This window comes from Podarcis pityusensis (assembly GCF_964106645.2).
Source record: "Podarcis pityusensis genome assembly, chromosome: 12".
NCBI lineage: Eukaryota > Metazoa > Chordata > Lepidosauria > Squamata > Lacertidae > Podarcis > Podarcis pityusensis.
Genome location: NC_138037.1, coordinates 28,267,945 through 28,283,437, shown reverse-complemented (window position 1 = coordinate 28,283,437; position 15,493 = coordinate 28,267,945). Strand labels below are relative to the sequence as shown.

The following is a 15,493-nucleotide window of genomic DNA, read 5'->3' as shown; positions in this document are numbered from 1 at the left end:
TGAGAGAAATGAAGGTTCTCCATCCCGGGGCATGATAGTAACACAGTATTTCTTGAAAGGAGGACAAACAAGCTAACTGGTCTCAATTTGCTGATCTAATAATGAAACAAGCATCCTATTCCTATCTATTCCACTGGCATTAAAAGGTATCTACTCATGAGCAAATCCACTGTCTGGGCTGCCACTCAAAATTTTAGCTTCTAGTCTTTCCAGTCAGTTGACCTGCTGCAGCCTAACCAACCATTTTTTCCCAAAAGTGGCCAATGCTCTGTGCAGATAATAAGAAATGTGTTTTCCCACAAACTGAGAAATGGATTTACCAGTTAAGCCATTCACAATGTGGGACAAACAGCAGCAGCTGTTCTTGGAATACATCATAGAATAAATCTGGTGTAGTTACTGATATTCAGACTGGAATTGCAAGCATTAAATACAAAAATGCTTAGCTAATTAATTTGTTTCACCACAAGACACAACAGCTATGTCATTCTTTTACCTTGTAAGACCCAGTAGACATCACTGCTCTTTGCCAGTTTTTCCAGAAGAGGGGCAACTGATGTGATATTGATTTTATACTGAGTGAGGGCTTCATTGCTGCCATTGTGAATACTGATAGACCACTAAAAGAGTATTAAAAGTGAATCAGTTAGCAAACATATTTGTGGACGATATAATCAAAATGGTTCAATATCATTCACAAATCTTAGCTGATGTTTCAAAAACAGGGTAGCTGAAGTAGATAAACACAAGAAAATTCTGAACTCTGTACTCTTGGGTAAAAAGCACAGGATATTGCGAACTGCTGTTGCTAAAGGACTTTGATGCAAATTTAAATTTTAAAAGACAACTATCTAAAATTGAGAAAACATACTATTAAAACTTTCAAAAATTATCTATTGCTCCTTCAGCAGTTTCAAATATTAAATGATACCCACAGCACACATCAGTCCCCCTATAAATTTTTATTCCATAAGACAGTAAGACCAAAGAAGGTGTTCCGTGCCAGAAGTATCTGTCTATAAAAGTACCGTATTTTTTGCTCTATAAGACGCATCCAGCCATAAGACGCACCCAGTTTTTAGAGGAGGAAAACAAGAAACAAGAAAGCAACGCAAAGCCTCTTGAGCGAAGAGGCAGGAGCGCTCCCGCTGTGCTCAAGAGGCTTTGTGTGGCTATCCCTGAAGCCAGAAGAGCAAGAGGGATCGCTGTGCACCGATCCCTCTTGTTCTTCTGGCTTCAGCGATAGCTGCGCAGCCTGCATTCGCTCCATAAGACGCACACACATTTCCCCTTACCTTTTAGGAGGGGGAAAGTGCGTCTTATAGAGCGAAAAATACGGTAAGTAATATTGCTCTAGAACCAGAAAGACAGTGAGAGAAAGAGATGGGGATGCACAGGGAAGCTTAGGCTGTAAGTTACAAGACAGAAGTGTGAAAGGTTAGTTAATGAAAAACAATACAGAGAAAGAAGATCATATGGGATTTTAAAGGTCTGAATTAGAAGACTACTGTTTTAATTTTCATTTGGCCATTACAGTGACATATTAGATGAATAGCTTACCACAGCAGCTCCTGCTACAACTATGTGAGGCTTTGGAGAAGAACCCTTTGGAACAGTAAAAAGGAGGTTAGTCTTTTCAGTGTCTTCATAAAGGACATGAATAATCAAATGTACTGTACTGCAAAAATTAATCACATTAGTCCACATTTAAACCTCATTTTAAAAAGGAAAAACCTCCACAAGCTTTAATCAATGTATAAAATATGCTGCAGTTGATTTGGAAGCAATTAAGTTATGAGTGACATTAGGGACGCGGGTGGCGCTGTGGGTAAAACCTCAGTGCCTAGGGCTTGCCGATCGCATGGTTGGCGGTTCGAATCCCCACGGCGGGGTGAGCTCCCGTTTTTCGGTCCCAGCTCCTGCCCACCTAGCAGTTCGAAAGGACCCTTAAGTGCAAGTAGATAAATAGGTACCGCTTTATAGCGGGAAGGTAAACGGCGTTTCCGTGTGCTGTGCTGGTGCTGGCTCGCCAGAGCAGCTTCGTCACGCTGGCCACGTGACCCGGAAGTGTCTCCGGACAGCGCTGGCCCCCGGCTTCTTAAGTGAGATGGGCGCACAACCCTAGAGTCGGACACGACTGGCCTGTATGGGCAGGGGTACCTTTACCTTTACCTTAAGTTATGACATTATAGAAGCACTGCTGATGAAGGGAATTGTGGAACTGTTTTCTACTTAGCAAAATCTAGAATGTCACTTAAATTAAATATCCACTTAACTACACTGTACAATAGGACATTACTTTGTAATTGTTTTGTTTTAACAATGCAACATCCTAAACCTCTGCAATTTTCACCAAGGAAAGCAGATTATAAACCCCTTTGCAAAGTGAGCCAATCAATTCTTTCCTGTAAACAGAAATGCTACATGCATACTGTCCTCCCCACTTTCAGGTTAAAAAACAAACCGTTTTTTGTTTTTGTTTTGACCTCCTTCTTATTTCTCACTAGCCCTATTCCTGGAAGCCATCACTGCCTGAGTTGGCTCTTTGAAAGAATAATGGGCATTTTAAATAAATAAAGATACACTTCAGAGTGCCAGTGAATATTGAAAAAAACTGAGGGATAACTAGCAGTTTAATTTATACTATATTGAAATTAATTTCAGGACCAGAACTGCCTAATGTACCCCCACCCCACCCCTGGGATTGTTGAAATATATTGCCGTAAAGCAGAGGTTTTCAACCATTTTGAGTCCACAGCTCCCTTGACAAACTACATTCTTTCTGTGGCACCCCTGTGGGGCTCAGGAGCCCAGTTATGTCACCCCTTGCCTGCAGAGCTGGCAGCCTCTCATCCCTTTTCGAACAGCCTCCCTTGTGGAGTTTTCCCTCAGCCTCCTCTTCCTTCTCCTTGGGAGTCCTCCGGGCAGCAGCTGCTGCTGCTTCCCCTGATCTCTGACCAGCCCCCCCCCCGCCCCAAAGAGAGGTGCTTCCTCACAGTGCCCCATAGGAGCCTGGGACTTGCTTGTTCATTCCCAGCAGCAAGTGATAGTGGACTGGCTGGCTGGGCTCCCTCACCCACTTGCTTGCTTACTCTGAGGCTGCCTCAGCTCCTGGCAATCAGCACCCCCTGGCCAGCTCCAGAGTATTCATTCACCTGGGGAGCTTGTAGCCAGGGCTGCTGCAACAAACAGCCACATAAGCCTTGGGGAGGCAAAGGCATCAGAGGAGGGAGGGAAGGAAAGAGGGACAGAGGTCAGGGATGCCCGCAGCACCCCTGAGCATCATTCAAGGCATCCCAGGGTGCCACGGCACACTAATTGAAAACCACTGTCATAAAGGAAGTTCAATATTACAACTCACTTCAGTCCAAGATTTGATAAGCTGCTTCATAGAGCCATTAACTTCCGGATACCACAGAAATTCCTGAGAGGAAATGGATGAGTTTATTAGCAAGTGGTTTACTCTCCTGAAACAGTCAGGTAAGGTCAGCACTAAATGTCACAACTATTGACAGAATCAGCAGCGTTCCATCTGCAATTTCTACCGCAAATGTATAACACCTGTAAGTAAAAATATGCATGTACACTAAGATCCTGCGCTCATGTTTGGAAAACTTGGGGTCCTGGGCCAATCAGGTTTTTTGGACACATGTATACACACATCTTCTTTTAATAATTTATGCACTTTTTGTAGAAAACATTGCTGCTGTTACTTAAGAGGACATAGTGAGAAGGAGACTTGACTAACTGCTCAAAGAGGAAACTGGATTGTTTTCAGCGGGAGGAGTATTTTTGAAATGATTTTTGTTATATTCTGTAGCACTTAATTCCTTCAGATATTCAAGTATTTGTCCTCACAATCCTCCTAAAACCTACGGCAAGACAGCCAAGGAAAACCAGCCCAAAGCAAAATCTTCCTGTGGTTGTGTGTGTTGCAGCCAGTGCAAACTGTGGTAGCTCAACTACTGAGGTAGGATATCACTTATAGATTACCCCAGTGTTGAAAGAATTGCATTGGCTGCCAATTAGGTACAGGGTTAGTTCATGTTTTGGCATATAAAGCTCAAAACAGCATGGGACAAAGACCCTGAGGTCCCTTTCAAATCTATGATTCCACTGTCCAAAGGAGGGCCTCTTGCAAACACCATCTTGTCAGGAGGTCTGTTCTGCACAATGTAGGAATTGCTTTTAGTGTTTTAGTACCTACCATCTTATTAATTTCCCAATTAGTATCAGACAGGATCCATCTCTGTTGCCGTTTTGGCACCTACTGACGGCTCCTTCAACAAGCCTTTCAAGTGGAGATATTTCTAAGTCTGCATATGCATTGAAATTTTTTTGGTTTTGTTTTATCACTTGTTTGCTGCCTTGGGCTCCTTTAGGAGGAAAGGTGGGATATAAATTTTATAATAAAATATGAAAGTACTACTTTAGTAAATATTTATTTCTAAAGGTTTTTTATGTTGCTATACTTCACCCTGGTGTTTTGTGAAAGGGTGGTATATAAATATTATAAATAAACATAAATAAAATAAATACACATGCCAACTTCTTTTCTTCATTCTAGTTTAGAAGCAACTGGGTATGCTTACCACTTTAAGTGAAGATGATTTGTCTTCAAAAGGAATGTTTCCATGCTGTCAAAGTAAGAAACATGCAAAAATTACGCCAGTTTCCAGAAATCCATGACTGTATTCATGTTATGCTAAATTCTTAATTTGATGTTGCCTGGTTTGTTTTGCTTTTTAACTATAAATAGCAGTTGCCTGAAAAGAAGGAGGAGATAAGGGAGAGAGGGAGCAGGAAACAGGTTTGGGACTATGATGCAGCAAGAGAAGTTCTTAATCCTATCCTCTCACCACAGTCCCTCACCCCCACCCTGCTTCAAAGTTGCATCAGGAAAAAGGGTGCCATTGGCAGCTTCCCTCTTGACAAGAACAGCAGCTTTGAGGACCAGCGGAAGACAAGAGATTTTCATCCAGGACTCCAGCGTAGGCCTATATTTCTAATGTTCCAAAACCTGATTAAAAGCTCTGCAACTGCTATTTAAAGGGAGGAAAATAAACACACAAAGCCAAACATATAATGTGGGGGCTTTTCAGGCACACTTCAATTATTCTCCAGTTAGTACAGTGCCCTTTAGGTAAAATAGCTGCAAACACTGACATGCTCTTATTTTCAAGGGCTAGTCCTTAGTGAGACTAGGTCCCCCCCCCCCCCCCAATCTTTCCAAGTCGCCCTCTACTAACAGCCCTGGAGCACACCATGAGGACTTTCTCTTTGCCTGGAGTTCAGACTAAAATGATATCTCCTCTCTCTCTCTCCTTGGGTTCCTGACTTCATTCTTCTAAGATAGTCCTCCTCCTTTATCTTTATCTTTATCTATATCTGAAGTGTAGCACTGACCAAAAGCTCAACCCTCCCTCCTTCTTTCCCTCTTTACTTCTGGGTTCACCTGCAGTTTGACTGTACCCAAAGAACAGTGCCACTTCAGGATGCCGCAGGCTACAGCTAAGTAAAATAGGCATCAAACTTGCACATGGTTAAGGCACAGTGAAGCCAATGGTTGAAATGTATTCATGCCACCAACTTCTAAATACAAAGTTCCCAACCGCATTCTTCAGGTTTCCACTATTAACCACCTGTCTTTTCAGCAATTGGTTCTTTTCTCTGAAACTGCTTGATTAGCTCTCTTTCTGAAGTTCCCACATTCATTAGCCTGGTTCAGACATCACATTCCTGATCTGAAAACTAGGGTGCCTCCACCATCTGCTGCCTCCTCCCATTCAGACTCCCCTCATTCATCCAGCTTGATACAAAATTTCAGCACAACAAGACAGGATGCCCATATTGAGAAACTGGCTTGAACACTCTTCACAAATCAGAACTGGAATCCAGAAACAAAGTGTAATTTACAATCCTGGTGTGTACCCAGTGCTCAAACCTGAATTTCCTGGTATTGACATCCTATGTATGACCACCTGCTCCTGAAGAGACTATCAATGTCCTGAGAGAACTGCTGGGGCAACCTAACTCCCACTTTCCCTGGGCTTAAGCCCTGTGTACGAAGGCCTGCCTTGAGGGAAGGCAGAGTAGAAAACAAGAAAAGCCTAGGTCAAGGAGCTACTGCCACCAGCTCCTGTAGGCAGCCTAAAAATATTTTGCAATATTTATTTGTATTAACATTTTAAATCATAAACCACCTTGGGAAGAAGGCACTGTACAAATGCAATAAATAAAAAAGTATTGTAAAGCTAGGCATGTAAGGGGAGGGAGAAAGTGGTGGAGGAACACGTGGGCATACTGTGTTTTCCCAACCCAACCCAACCCAACCTGATTTGGTGGACCAGTAATGTGATGTCTAAACTGAATCAATACATTTTCAACAGAAATACCTTTACAACTAAGGTATTACAATGACTGTAGTTTTCTAGTAATAACTGTGAAAAAAGTAAAATATAAAAACCATACCTTGACTCCATCCTCCTTAATTTGAGGGTTCAGGAGTTTCACAAATGAGTAGAACAGCTGACGAATCCTAGAATCACCTATAAATGCAATATGTTTGTCTACGAGGCAGGTTTTTGCTTCACTGTAAAAACAAACATTAATATTGATTTTTTTCAAGTATGACAGAGCAAAAGTAATTCACCCCCACAAAACTGCACTGTAGAATATTCTGAGCACCAACTTATATCCCATATCCTTGATAATTCAAATTTGTGGGAACAAATTTTCCTTTTTCTTATAAAACACTACAAATATTGTTATACATTTCATAAATTGTTATGTTATACTGTCCTGCCATTTTTACATTCTATTAACTAAGAAAAGAGAATTGCAACACTGTAAGACTGTGCTGGGCCTCCAACTCAACCAGTTACTGGGAATTGTAGGTGGGCAGAGTGCTGCTGCGCTTATGTCCAGCTTGCAGGCTACCCACAGGCATCTGGTCAGCCACTGCGAGAATAGGATGCTGGACTAGATGGGCCATTAGCCCGATCCAACATACTCATCTTATGCTCTCAAGTAAGCACATTTTTTAAGAAATCAAATTCAAAAAGTAAGGTTGCTCTGAAGAGGGCAGGACCCACTGATGCACCCTTCTCTCTGGTATATTCATTCCCTGGGGTGACTGCAAAAGGCTTTAGATAATGTGAGAACTCTGCTACTAAAACAGTTTGAGATCAACTCTGGTAGAGGTGGGGGAATAGAGGTTTTATTTCCTTCACATTTTCTTTTATAGCCTTAAAGCAATCAAGGTACACAAACTTGCTCACTGACAGGCACCTTAATGGTGCAATACTTTGTGCACCAAGGCTGATGGAGGAATTATTAGATGCATTCTTCCTCAATCTGGTGCCCTCTGGATATTTTGGACTACAGTTTCCAACAGCTCCAGCTTGCATGGCCATGCTGGCTGCAGCTGATGGGAGATGTAGTTCAAGATCTTTGGAGGGCACTGGGCTCAGAAGGCTGAACTAGAGAATGAGGTGGGTGGGATTTGCCTAAATGGCTGCTTTAAGCAGCAGTTTGCAATTGTAGGCAAACTGAAATGGTTATGTGAGAAATTTCTTCATAGTAAGCAAGATACAGACTAACAATCATTACTATTTGTTTCATTTCTGCTAATAAAGTGAAACCACTGATAGGGATAGGGGAAACTCACATGAGCAGCACAAACACATTATGTGCCATATGATACTCACAGTGTAGGTCTAAAAATGTAATAATCCCAGAAACTAAGACTTTACATTTAAGTGCAGACTTACGATATTTTCTTCTTTAAGGGAAAATTTAAAAGTAGAATACCTTACCTCTGCTTATATTTGTGCATCATACAGCCGTGAGGCTGCCATACTTTCTCCCCAAGAAATCTTCCACTAGAGAGAAGGTGCTCACAACTATCATCACCTTAAAAAAATAAAACACAGACTGTATTATCATTCATCATCTTTTGGTCAACAGCTGTGTTCACAACCCACATAGTAAAGACAGGGATTTTATTGCCAGTCAGAAAAGTTAAAAACATCTGGGCTTCATTTTAAAAAGGCTACATTGAGTATGAGCCCAACACCTCCATTATCACTCCTTCAATAACATACTACTACTATATAGTAGTGACATCAAATGTTTTTGCCAATATGTACTTTAAAATGAAGGATCCTAGTTTCATTTGTTCTGCTTAGTTCACACACATGCACAGTCCAGTTACAACTGGCAGCTTTAAAAAACTATGTTCAATTTAACCATCATAATTAACCCCCAAAGGCCAGATTAAAAATTAAGTCATTTAAGATCCATGTAAGATTAATGAGGAATGAAGCCAAGGAACTCTGTGCTCACTTCCAAACCAGTGCAGTATGTGTAGCTTTGTCACTTGTGTGATCAAAATTGTGCATTAAAAAAAATTAAACACATGATCATTACACTCTAAAAAGACATCGGTTTTACAGTTTGATTACTGGATTGCACTGCTCTGACAACAAAATTGTAATGACAGAAAAGTATTACACTTTAATGTAGGTGCAACAAAGCCAGGAAGGAAACGTTGAGAAAATCTTAACAGAAGAAGAAAGCTGTATCACTCCTACTTTGCCCAGTGGCATGAGGTTTGAAGAAAAGCTATCTCTACAAAATTAACAAAGGACATTTGCCTAGCAACTGTGTGAAACACAATCACTCACAACAATTTTGTTGTTTGCCCTGCACTTGGCCAGCTTCTAACCAAACTGAAAATTAATAGTGTGGGTAAGAGAATACGTCTGGTGCAGGATTAATTTAGGTAACAGCTGTTATCTAGTAAAGAGGCTTGATTATGACCCGACTTGTACAGCAAGGACCAAAAGATGGCCTGCTAGGTTCTGGTAAAGAAGAATATGGGATCACATGAACAGCATCTGCATCTACCTATGTGAAACATCCTCCAACACTGAAGAAGACAGCTTCTGCTTACACAAGGCTATATTTGGTTTTTAGAATTACAGACATTTACACCTTCCTCCAAGTACTCCCATCTCTCCCTCCTTGTTCATGTTACCTCAAATTCTTAAATTGCGTAGTTTCAGTTTATAGTGATCAGAAAGAAAATAGAGTTGTGTAAAAAAAGTAATAATGTAAGAAGAGCACTGCTGGATTAGACCAAAGGCTGATCTAGTCCAATGTCCTCTTTTCAGTGGCCAACTGAAGCCTATGAGAGGAGTACAAGAACGCTGCCTATCTTATCATTCTTTTCACAGTAGTAATTTAAACTAAATATTTTTAATTACCCAGATACAAAGCATAATTCCTTGAAGTGTCCTTCAAGATGCATGTCATGTGGCCATTAAATAATGTTATCATTCCTTAAATTTCAGTGCATAATATGCTAGTATTCCTAGAGCAAACAACTACAGGTATATTCTAAATTACCAATTTATTTTAAAATAGAAATAAAATCTTTAGGGAGCTTATCAAAATTAAGAGGCTAGGACTTCTTCTGGAGCTACTTCTCATCAGAAAAACATCTGGGACTCTTGGGTCAGGACATTGCCAGCACTCCATGCATCAGCACTGGTGATCACACCCTTCAGGTGTTAAGATGATTTTGTCTACCTGGGCTCCACCATAACCCGCAACCTTTCCACTGATGCTGGACAAGCTTATTGGTAAGGCAGCCACAGCAATGGCGCACCTCTCCAAAAGGGTATGGGAGAATGTGATGCTAATGACCAATACCAAGATGAAGGTCTACACATGGCAGGACAGAGCCTCAAACAAATACGTGCTCTTCCAAGTTCTGTCTCAGTGACGTCTATACTGGCTTGGTAATGTACATAGGATGGAAGATGGCAGGATCCCCAAGGATGTGCTCCACAGGGAGCTGGCAGCAGGCCTGTTGACAAACCAACTCTGTGTTATAAAGTTGTTTGCAAACGTGACATGAAGGCTGACAATATTAACCCTGCCATGTGGGAATGCCTTGCAAACAACTGCAGTACCTGGAGACAGACAGACAGGTTGTGTATCCAAATCAATGACCAGAGGAGGAATGACGGCTGGGAGGAGCACGGAAAGAAGAAACGCCATAGTGCATCTGCACCAGCGAAACCAAACGCCTTCATCTGCCCCAGCTGCAATAAAACATGTTTCTCCTGTATTGGTCTCTACAGCTGCAACAGGCAGTGTTAACTCCCCAATGGTGTAACTTTACCCTCAATGGTACACTCTTCCATTGTCTCTCGAGACAGATGGATGCCAACAATAACAAGCTTCCTTATCCCTTTTTGATAAAGTTGCAAAATGTTGCACTTTCGGAATAGTTTATATAAGCATAGAATCAGAGAATTGTAGGGTTGGAAGGGACCACGAGGGCCATCTAGCCCAACCCCCTGCAATGCAGGAATCTTGTGCCCAGTGTGGGGCTTGAACCCATAACCCAGAGATTAAGAGCCTCGCGCTCTGCTGACTGAGCTATCCCAGCTCTTGTCAGTTTATGTTTTCAAATGAAAATTATATCAAGGTACTCTGGAGATAAAGGATTTTTCTTAAATTGAAAGTTAATTAATTGTCTCACAAGGAAAAAAATGTGAGGCTAAATAGATTTTTTAGATTACCAAGAAATTAATTTTTATTTTCAGAAAATGTAGTTTCTGGTGTTAAAGGTAACTGATAAAATAAAAATCAGACCCACAAGGCCAAGCTGGTACCCAGAAATAATGCTGTACAGGTGAGACTTACAAGTGGAAATTTCACTTGTTGTCATCTATAACACCCACATCAATGATCTTCAGCAATCCTAGAGAGTAGTATTTCCCTCTCACAGGCTCTGGGAGAATTCCCAGTATCGAGTACTCGATTTCGTGCTGAAGAGCAAAACAACTCGTGGGAAGCTACAAGGACCCCATATAAGGAAGAATTATTTAAAATTACACAGGCACAAGTGCTTCTATATGGAAATTTATTTCAATGTTTGGGTATTGTAAGAACACTCTTTTAATCCTCCAGCTTGGAAGGCTTTTCTTTGGCTCTTATGTGTTAAGATTTTGCTGTCTTATTGATTTATGCCATTTTACTCTACTGTAGATTTTATTTTAGTATGATGTTTACTGTTTGAGGAGACCTTTGGGCCAAAAAATGGTATCTAAATTAACTGAACAATAATATAAACATAGATGCACCAATCCCCACAAGCCACATGGCACCATATATTGAGTGAAGTGATGACCACCCACTCACGCAAAAGGCTTGAGGAATTCAAAATACTCTTACTTCCAGTCACTCTGAACAAAAACATCTGAAAGCTTTTTAGGGCAGTAGGTAGGATTTCAGCTTGAGTTTAGTTTCTGGATGTTAGTAATCCAGATTCAAATAGCCCACTCAAATGTAAGAAGCTCACTGGGTGGCCTTGGTCAAGTCACTACTCAAGTAACTTTTCTCCTTTGTAGCAAACAAAATAAAGGTGTATTGGAGACTCAATTCAGATGCTGGAGTGGATATGGGAAGCATTGCTTCCCCAAACACTTCTGTGGGGAGCCCTGCTTTGTCTGGTGTTCTCCTCTGTCACCACTGCTGTTCTTGAAAGCAAGCATATACATTTCTATTTACAGTGTCAAATGAGGGCAGAACAAAAAAGAAGGGAGTCATAGCAGGGAGAGGTCTTAATCTTTTAATTTAGGATCTCGAAGCCACACTCTTTCAACGTATCTCAAGCACACCACCTTCTCCTACCTTGCATGTCAGCAGCTTCTTGCAAAGCTGCCAGTTTGCATGATTTACACTCCTCACTCCCACACATTTTCTTTGTTTATACTGCACACTCCTAATTAGCTAGCACAGACCTCAGGCTAAGAATTTAGTTAAACAGCAACCCCGAAACCGCTACAACTTCCTGTGTGGGTAATAATTTCAAGAAAAGAAAAGAAAAGAAAAATGCAGCCAGCCCTTCTGAAGGGAGGGATCTCAGCTCAGTGAGAGAGCACATGTTTTGCCTGGCAGAAAGCTCCAGTCTCAAGTCCTGGTATCTCCAGGAGCAGAGAGTAGGTGTTGGGAAAAGGGGCATCTGCTTGAGACCTTAGAGAGCTACTGCCAGTCAGAGTTTGCAACACCTGGCCAGCCGGACCAATGGCCTGTCCCTGGTTAGAAGGGCATTTTCTGTCTTCATTTTGCATTTTTATGTCGTGGACCACCTTGTGATCTTCGGATGAAGGGCTGCACACACATTTAATAAACAAAGTAAAAAATGTTGCGCCCAAAGTCAAACAAGCCTGGATTGTTTAATTTGGACAGCTGCTTCCTGCAGAAATCCGCACGGACCGGCTTCTCCTCTGCCCTTAAGGCGCTTGCTGCGGTTTTCTTGTCAGTTTGCAAACGCAAGCTGGAGCTGCCGAGGCAGGCGGATGTGGCGTGGCGGCGTGCGGAGAAAGGATGCTCACGCCGGGGCGAAGTTTGGCAGGTGTCAGTCACCCTTCCTCACCCAGCTAAGCGCTTGCTTTGCAACGGCTTGGAGGAAATGGGGGGAGGAGGGAGAGGCGCACCTGCCTCCCAGAGACACCTGAAGTGGCGGCTTTCGCCCGATGCCAAAGGAAGCCCCTTCCAAGGAGGCGGCTCCCCCCTGAACTGTGGCGGTAGAGGAGGAGGAAGAGAGGGGCCCCCAAAACCACGGCCAACTTCTCCGCTCCCTATCTCATCTCGCCCCTCCACACACGCCCTCCTCCTCCTCCTCCCCGCCGCCCCTTCCTCACCTCGGTACCGGCGCGAGGCGGCGTGGCAGGCGGCGAGCAGCAGGACGGCGCCCAGCGCCAGCGCCTTGGCGCTCCTCACGCTGAAGTAGTGGTTGATCTCGCGCTTGCCCAAGGTGTAGGCCAGGGCCGCCATCTTGGCTCCTCCATGACAACAGTGCGCGAAGGAGCGGGCGGCGGCGCACGGGCAGCTGCGCTGGGTCCCCAGCGGGGACGGCGGAGGTGAGAGGAAGAGCCGCAGCTTCTGCCGCCGCCACCAGCGCAGGGGAGAGAAGCCTAGGGAGGAGAGCCCCGCGGAGGCAGGCGGGTCGTCGGTGTCCTCTTCCTCCGCTTCGCTCAAGAGCAGCGGCGGCGGCGGCAGAAGCGCGGCCCCCTCCCCTTCCTCCTCGTCCGGGCGCCGCCGCTTCACCTCAGCAGCCAGGGGAGCGCCCGCTTTCCCGTCCGGTTCCTGAAGCGGCGGCTGCAGCTGCTGCCGTTGCCCCCAACGGCCATCCGCGCCCCCCTCGCGCTGCTGATGCGGCGGCGGCGGCTGGTCCGCTACCGCCCCTCGCGGCGGCGCCCCGGCGCCTGGCCCCTCCTCTGCCGCAGCCATGGAGGGGAGCGGGCGAGCCCTCGCGCCTCTCTCTTTCTCACGCGAGCAAGGCGCGCAAGGGCGGCGGGGAGAGGGGGAAAGCGAAACTTGGCGAAAGGAGCGAACTTCTTTCCCTCAGCCCGCCCGACTCGGGTGTTCGCATTGGACGTGGGAGCAGCAGCCGCTTCCTCCTCCTCCACCTGCCTAACCTGCTCTGCTGGCTTGGCAAAAGGAAGGGGACGCCGCTCCCGTGGGTGGGGATCAAAGTCTCTTCGGGCACCGTCACTCTGTGGGGCAGGCCCTGGCAGAGGTGGGAAGCCCACGGGCAGGGCAGGATAGCCCTTTCCCGCTTGCCACCACCCCTCCGGGACAGGTAGTGCCGGAGCCAACGAGAGCTACGTTGACTAACCAGCCCTTGGCAGCCCGGCCCACCCTCCAGGAACTGGACTTGCATTAAAAGTCACCCAAGTTGGCCGCTGTCCGTCAGCACATCTTACTTAGGGTTGCAAATCCCCGAGTGTTTTCAGAGGGGTGAGGCAGTGCCGCGACTTTACTTGAACTCTGGCGTGGTTACAGTATTTCCTTTTAGTGACCCTGCCCTACATGTCATTTTTCTTTAGTTGTCTGCCATAGTCATTGCTGCATCATCTTTTGAAGGTCCGCCTCAGTTTTAGCCCCATTCACCTGTTGAAAGCATCAATGACAACCCTGTGTGCTTAATTACTTTTCCTGAACCACTGGACATACTGACAACTTGGTATTTTTTTATTCTATTTTGTTCCAGGGTTAGGAACAGAAATTGCCCCCTGCCCGCATATCTTCCTTGTATTCGTTTGCTCCACACCATGCATAATCGATGCAGCTCAAATATGTCTCTTCTTGCCTTTTTTCTAAACTAAAAAGCCCCAAATGTTGTAATCCTATTGTCATAGGGAGCTGCTCCAGACACTTGGCTGTTTTCCGAACTTTTCCCAGCTCTGCTGCAATGTCTTTTTATAGGTGAGCTGACTACAGCCTGTACACAGGATACCTCCCCATACCTTTGCATAATGGCGTTATAGTACTGGCAGTTTTATCTTCCATCCCTTGGCTAATTATCCTTAACTTGGGATTTGCCTTCTTCCCAGCTGCTGCCCACTGGGTTGACATCTTTGTTGAGCTATGCACTGTGCCTTAAAAGCATCTTGCCTGGTCACTTGCCATCAGTTCAGACACTATTAGCATATACATGAAATCAGGTTGGAGAGATCCTTTTGGAGCTCCTCACAGTCTCCTTTTGTTTGAACCATCCTAAACAATTTGGTATCATCAGCAAACTTTGCTACCTCACTGCTAACTCTTAACTCTAGATCATTTATGAACAAATTAAGAAGCAGAGGTCCACTTTCTACAACCCTCCACTAGAAAAATATGTCCATTCATTTCTACTCTCTCTTTCATGCTCCTTTGCCAGTTACTGATCAATAAGAGGAGCTCTCACTTGATCTCAGTCTCAATCCTCTGACTGCTTACTCAGGAGTCATTTTGAAATTTAAGTGCACAGAGTTGACTGTATCATCTCTATTTGTTTATTGGCACACAAATAACTAAAAGGTTAATGAGATAGGACAGACTTGCAAAAGCCTTGCTGGTTTCATTGCATTTGGTTGCTGAATAGCAGCCGTCCTTTAATCCTTGACGATGCTCTACTAACAAATGTAAACATTTGCACAACACATTATTTGAATTTATTTCCTGTATTTGCTGAAAGGTTCCCAGGGGAATAATTCCCTAGACGTTGTGGAAGCTGTTTTTAGCTAGAATTCATAGCTCTCAAAAATACTCTGGTGACATGAGAACTTCCTTTGTCCATTGTTTTTGCTTCATCTGCCTTAATGAATCCCATGTAAAAATGTTTACAGTGTAAGAATTGTGAATGTAATGTTTATTTATTGATGTGACTTTTGAATTCTTTTAACAACACAAACAAAGAACCATGGGAATTTTTGTTCTCTTAGTATTTGCTAAAACAAAGGAATGGCAGATTTATGATTGCTGGAGAAAGCTGAAAACTGGTTGCCTTGATGTGCTGATGGACAACTCAGGCATGGCATATCTAGACTATAGTTCTGCTGAGCACTATACTCTCATTGAATGTGGATACTTTGGACAAGCCATATAGGTGAGATCTGAAGCTGGCAGTTCTGGTCTGCATGTAGCTTTT

At 43.9% G+C, this 15,493-nt stretch overlaps 1 protein-coding gene and 1 long non-coding RNA gene across 4 annotated transcripts in view; one reads left to right on the top strand and one right to left on the bottom strand.

The window, feature by feature from the left end:
• The window catches only part of CASD1 (CAS1 domain containing 1), a 31,751-nt gene extending 17,704 nt beyond the window's left edge, over nucleotides 1–14,047 (bottom strand). The window contains exons 1-7 of one of the 2 annotated variants that reach the window (XM_080975641.1): nucleotides 12,723–14,047; nucleotides 7,818–7,914; nucleotides 6,472–6,592; nucleotides 4,593–4,637; nucleotides 3,362–3,424; nucleotides 1,561–1,605; nucleotides 497–620 (exon numbers count right to left, since the gene is read on the bottom strand). In XM_080975641.1, the coding sequence (XP_080831767.1) occupies nucleotides 497–620; nucleotides 1,561–1,605; nucleotides 3,362–3,424; nucleotides 4,593–4,637; nucleotides 6,472–6,592; nucleotides 7,818–7,914; nucleotides 12,723–13,311 (1,084 nt within the window). In that variant the 5' untranslated portion in view covers nucleotides 13,312–14,047. Of the gene's footprint in view, nucleotides 1–496; nucleotides 621–1,560; nucleotides 1,606–3,361; nucleotides 3,425–4,592; nucleotides 4,638–6,471; nucleotides 6,593–7,817; nucleotides 7,915–12,515; nucleotides 12,619–12,722 lie in introns of those variants that run through there. The other variant, XM_080975642.1, reaches the window with a different exon arrangement.
• LOC308459894 overlaps nucleotides 12,875–15,493 on the top strand; it is an 11,461-nt gene continuing 8,842 nt past the window's right edge. The window contains exons 1-2 of one of the 2 annotated variants that reach the window (XR_013978355.1): nucleotides 12,875–12,941; nucleotides 14,075–14,289. This is a non-coding gene — a long non-coding RNA (uncharacterized lncRNA). Of the gene's footprint in view, nucleotides 12,942–14,074; nucleotides 15,452–15,493 lie in introns of both variants that reach the window. The other variant, XR_013978356.1, reaches the window with a different exon arrangement.